At 43.4% G+C, this 6,001-nt stretch overlaps 1 protein-coding gene across 1 annotated transcript; it reads right to left on the bottom strand.

Moving 5' to 3' along the window:
* Nucleotides 1–336: 336 nt before the first annotated feature.
* On the bottom strand, nt 337–5,489 carry LOC127677817 (disks large homolog 5-like). Its single transcript, XM_052172806.1, has 6 exons — nt 5,409–5,489; nt 5,127–5,322; nt 4,091–4,250; nt 2,015–2,158; nt 1,196–1,379; nt 337–480 (listed from the first exon to the last, which is right to left on the bottom strand). The coding sequence occupies exons 1-6, from the start codon at nt 5,487–5,489 to the stop codon at nt 337–339; spliced, it is 909 nt and encodes a 302-aa protein (XP_052028766.1).
* Nucleotides 5,490–6,001: the final 512 nt, after the last annotated feature.

The raw sequence follows: 6,001 nt of genomic DNA, 5'->3' as shown, positions 1-6,001 counted from the left end.
AAACAGGCTTTTAAAGATAATTACTATAAACAGTGAAAAGCATAAGAAAAAAAGCAATAACAATAATATATAATATCCAATAACATAACAAGTAACAAAACAGCAGAAAACCAAACAGCAACCAAAACTCTAACAGTAAATTATATGAACCAGAGTTCTCTCAGTACACTTTCAGCAACAGGGACATACAGTCTGTTTCTTCTCTTGGACATGTGGCAGGGCAGTCACCTCAGTTCTCCCCCAAGGGGTGTTGTTTGTGCAGGAAAGGGAATAAATTCCTGAATTGATTGGCTCACTGGCTAGGTAGTTAGTGCCTATTCAACCTGAGGAGTTCAATTATGTGGTAGAAGACTCATCCAAGGAATTTTGTGGCTGTTGAGGATGGAGCTCATCAGGGGCTTCCTGAAGTGGCAACTCATTCTGCAGGAGGCCCTCTTCCTGGGCTGTGGAAATTTCAGCTCTTGCTACACTCTCTGCATCCTAGAAGAGGAAGGCATCAATTAAGACAGAGGCTTGTTGGGAATCTAAATGTCACCTGTCAGGCTGCTGCCTCCCACCCTCTCAACAGGAATGTTATCATTGATCTTTTAACTGACACCAATGCTGTTACAACTGCAGGCACAGCAAAATATCCAGCAACATTAACCTACATTAACAGTAGGGCTGACAAGCTGCTACTCATTTTTATCAGGGCACACCAAGAAATGGGCAATTGGAAGAGACTTCACTGGGTTACAGGAGGAAAGGAAAATGCCACATGCCACACAGATCAAAGAAAAGGAGAATAACATATTTCTTATTAGTGTTTGAATTTTAACCCTGCAAATTGCTAACCACTTTGGAAGTCATATGACCCTTGCATGCCCTCTGTCCCAGGACCCAGAACTTACTCAAAGTTCTGCAAAGCAGCCCACCTATCATGAGCAGGTGTTGGAATGCTGCATGATATTGATGTATCACCCTTATTGGTCTTCAGAATAAAGAGGAGTAGAAAGGTATACTTGCCATATTTCAGCTTATCTCAAGAGGTTCACAACCCAGAATGTGCATAGCCCTAGCAATGGCCCGCTACATTCCATGAGGTGGGTGGCTGCTTGGGACTGTGCATTAGAATGGTGCTGTGTGAAAGCAAAGGTGGATGCAGTAGCAAAATGTTATCAGTCAGTATAAGCCAGGCTGAGCTGCTTGTACCTACCTGATGTTGTTGGCCCTGGAGGATGCTGGTCTTGTCCTGTTCATCTTTAACATTCAGGTTCAAGTCAATCAGGTATTGCTGAATGATGGTCGAATCAGCATGTACTTCCTTGTTCTCCTGCTTCAGTGTAACCAATCTCTTATTCATAATGTTCTTCTGCATCAGGAGCCGGCTGTGCAGGTTGCTAGAGACACAATCTTCATGGTAAGATCCTGCAGGCTCCTCCTCCCATTCCTACATCAAGGTCCCATTAACCCCACCAGGACCTAGGTTCCCAGGAATACCTAATGCAATACATCTCAATACATTCTTGAGAGGTCCACAAACAGCAAATAGCAACTTGAGGGAAGAAATAAATGATTGCTGCAGCCCAAACACCAATAAGGTTGCATGTCTCTCCAAAGAACAAGGTATCTGAAACTATCCATGACAGCCCAAAGCATTTCAGCAACATCAATTAGTAGGTTGCAGATACCCTCAATGCAGTCAGTAGAATCAAGAGGAAGGCATTGTATCCTTTTGTTAGATCACATTTAGCTCTGTAAAACCATGCCTGAGTCCCACAGACCTAGAACTGTACCATAACCCTCTCATGATCTGAATCACTCTTCTAATGAGAGGCTCCTGCTGATGCCTGTACACTGTTAGGATGAGTAACAGTCTCTTACAGACTTTGAAACTGACAGGAGAAGTCCCAAGGCACAGTGATGGCTAAAAGGCAGAAGGGATAGAGTCAGACCTGCAGACTCTCCAGTCCAGAAACAAAGGAAGTCAGAAATGGCCATTCCACACCTGGTGACCTCCATGAACAGTACTTACCGATAGAAGTTAATCTCCTTCTTGAGATCCTGGAAGGTCTGTTTGGCCTCAATGTTCTCCTTCTCTAAGCTGTGTAGAAATGTCATAATCTCCTTCTCCTTTAACTTCAATTTTTCATATAACGGATTTGGTGTGTAGTATGGCCTGTCCCCAGGAAGACAGAACTCTATGAACATGTGCCTTTTTTAAAACACCTTTTTTGAACACATACACATCCAAGTATTATATATATATATATATATATATATATATATATATATATATATATATATATATATATATATATATATATATATTTGTATTTTTGAGACAAGGTTTCTCTGTGTAGCCCTGGCTGTCCTGCAACTCACTCTGTAGACAAGGCTGGCCTCAAACTCAGAAATCCATCTGCCACTGCCTCCCAAATGCTGGGAATACAGGTGTGTGCTACCATGGCCTGGCTGAAAATGTGTTTCTTTTTTTTTTATTCGATATATTTTTTTATTTACATTTCAAATGTTTCCCCCTTGTCTGGCTTACCACTCTCCAAAAATCCCATAAGCCCCCTTCCCTAACCCTACTCCCTCATCCACCCCTTCCCACTTCCCTGTTCTGGTATTGCCCCATTCTGCTACTGCTTTCCATAACCAGGGGCCACTCCTCCTTTCTAAGAACACATGAACATAGACTGGGTCTTGTACTCCCAGCACAGGAAGGTCAATTCCTGGATTCTACATGCTGGGATCTTTTTCATCTTTGGAAACATTTTATCTTTTCCAAGGACAGCATAAGCTATATATCCAGATGGAGGGTGCCCTGGCTCCCTGTGTTTACTCATTAGATCTGGATGGGCAGTCTGGCCCCTTGTGCCCTCAAGAGTATAGGCCACAGGTCGTTGCCAACTAGACACCTGTGATTATATTTTCCCTGTTTTGACAACACGGATTATAATTCCTGGATTCAGAGGCAGAAATTACACATAATTCTTGAGATGAGACCAGACATAACCAATGCTTTATAATCTGCCCAAGAGGTGCAACTGTTTACATAAATGTCCCCATGAAGGGAAGGAACAGTGCTATTTAATGTGGGGGCTCCCAGACATCAGGACTCACATCAACTTGAAACTGCATGTAAATCCTCAGTCCAATACACAGACCACAAGATTCCAAAGTGTGGAGGTAAATATAAACATATGAAACAAAAGCACTTGTATGCACACGTGGAAGCAAATAGACTCATAGACGGGCACTCACAAATTAGGAGAAAAGGACACAGAGCAAGAGAATAAGAAATAAAGACAGAACCAGAGAGAACAGAATGAGAATCATCAGGTGTATATGCAACATTACTGTCTCAAAGTACCCTGGATGTCACAGATCCCTGAATTTAAAAGAGTAGAGAGAAATATAAACATGCAAAAAATTAATTCACAAGAGACACCACAATCATGTGCACACACACATGCATACACACAGAAACAGATATACACACTTGTGTACACACATGTAAGGGAAAAAAGAGACAGAGTAACAGAAAGAAAGAGAGAGTGAATCAGAGACAGAAGCAGAGAGAACCTGAGATGCAGAAGAAATGCATGCAACATTACTGTCTCAGAGTATAAGTCACTCAGAGAAAGAGGAACAGGCAGAGCCTCAGGCGTCTAGTCAAGCGCTGAGATGAACAATGTGGGACCAGGCCCCTCCATCTGCATTTAGCAGTTTCCAGCACTCAGTCACCTGCTAGTCCAGTACAAACACTCACCACAAACTCTCAGGTCCTAAAACCTCACAAAAGCACCTCCTTTCAAGGGCTTTCCAAAAGCACTCTGGGAACTCACTGTCCATTGCCTCTATCCCTGAATTCTTTACTCGGACTGCAAGTCCCACTTTTGACCTGGAGGAAGCAGAAGAGTCCATTTCCCATCTTACTCCTGACCAAGCTTCAGGCTCTGTCTCTCCTCTAAGAAGTATTTAGGGACATGAGGTTTGACCCAGGGATATCATGAAGACACACCTTCCTATAATCAACCACCTTAAAAAGACAAGTGTGGCATTGACTCCAGATGAACACCACAGCATTTGGAGCAATGCATACCTCTTGTTCATGGCTCCCTCTGTGACATAGATCAAGCGATCTCTCAGCTCATTTCTCTCTTGGGTAACAAGCTGCAGCTCTCTGGTCAGCCTCTCCTCTTCCTTCTTGGCCTGCTTCTTGCTTAGGACAGTTGCAGGGGATGATGTCTGCCTGCCAGCCCCTGTAGGTAAAAGAACACAAGTGAACTTACATTTTTGGAATGCATAGAGTATAGACAGTCTACTCTGAGGCCTATAAAGTAGACGACAGGCCTAGAACTCAGTGACACCACACAGAGTTTCGTCCAGGCTTTAGATGCATCCTCAGTGGACCTCAGTTATCCCCTCACTCTATAGAGACTAGGAGATGTAAGCAGCCATGTGTGTCCTCTGTCTCCCTATGTATTCTTATGATGACCACATAGATGGCTTCCCCTGGCTTATTAATAAATACACAGAGTACAACTTGGCTTCAGAGTCCTCAGTCCTGTGGTTTTACAAGTTATACTATAAATTCACAATTCACAAGTACTTGAGTGTTATATGATGTTCAGATCTCCTATTCTGTTTCTCTAGGCCCAGGAAATGGCCTTAAAACATCCTGCAGAGGGAGAACACACTGATTTATTTCCTCTATTGAAACAACAAGCACTCCAGAAGTGGCCACAGGATGGAATCTCTGCTGGGTTTATCAACTCTGATTGGTCTTTGGTTACAGTACAATTATTCCTGCCACCCACAACCAGTGGGAAAGCTAAGGTGGGAACTTTGAGGGAGAGGAGGTCAGAGTAGTTCTGAGAACAAGAGGTTATCAGCAGGGGCACAAATCTCTCCCTGGTACTATTGTCAGAGAAGCTGAAGCTAGAAGCATGGTAGTGAAGGCAGTGATGCCCTTCCCTAAATTGGTGTAGGTTAGATCCTCTGTGACTCCTGATGCTCTCATTCTGTCCCCAAGTAACAACCACAATACTCAGTGAAAGTGAAGAATTGGAATTTGCTAGAAAGGCCAGCTCAGGCCACCCTGATAGGAAGCTCAATATCCACTTCCCAGTACTTACTCCACATTCTCCATGACCACCTCCTTTGTCCTTCATTACTCTCAGATGAAAGGCCAGCTCCCTTCCTCCTCTCTCTAGTCTCTCTCCCATCCACATTGGTTCTCCGAAAGAGTTTTCTGAGTCGAGCAAACATGTCTATCAGTGTATCCTCTAGACACTGACTGAGAAACCTCAATGATTTGCTGTTGCTACAACACTGGTGACATCACAGCTCATGCCAAGAACTCTCTGGAAGATTATAGAATGTTCAAGAAGGGACTACTGATGTCATGGGTTACATACAGCCTTTGGCTCCCTACTAATTTTCCCCCTGTACTGAACAGGAATCTTAAGTGCTCTTTCCTGAAGACTCTCCTGGGGCATGGCCACTGAGCCCATCTTCCTTCCAAGGCCATGGTTTACTCTGGGCTTAATTGCCATCACCTCAGTAATCCCTGTGTTTCTAACTGAGGGTTTCCTTTTCAAACTGTTCTCAGAAATGTCTCATCCTATCTCAAATTTTCCTCAATCAGCAATATGAACCTTTAAAATGTACTGAGAAATAACTCCAGTTTTAATATGAAGTCAAAAGTTCTCCTGTCTTTGGTACAGGTGCATGAAATTACATCCAGGCTGAGCCTGAAGGGCAGGTTAATATGTGGATGTGTTTTAGGAGCTACACTCATGATATCTTGTGCTTAGCTTTTTTAAAGCTGCCCCAAGATGTCTTAACAGAGAGACAGGAGAGAGAGAGAGAGAGAGAGAGAGAGAGAGAGAGAGAGAGAGAGAGAGAGAGAGAGAGAGAGAGAGAGAGAGAGAGAGAGTTGCAGTCCTTATGGTTCTGGCAAGAGTCTGGAGATCAGTTGACAGAGGGAACTAAAATATTGAAGCCACCA

The sequence above is a fragment of the Apodemus sylvaticus genome, chromosome 2, assembly GCF_947179515.1.
Source record: "Apodemus sylvaticus chromosome 2, mApoSyl1.1, whole genome shotgun sequence".
Taxonomy (NCBI): Eukaryota; Metazoa; Chordata; class Mammalia; order Rodentia; family Muridae; genus Apodemus; species Apodemus sylvaticus.
This window is presented reverse-complemented; position numbering and strand designations above follow the sequence as displayed.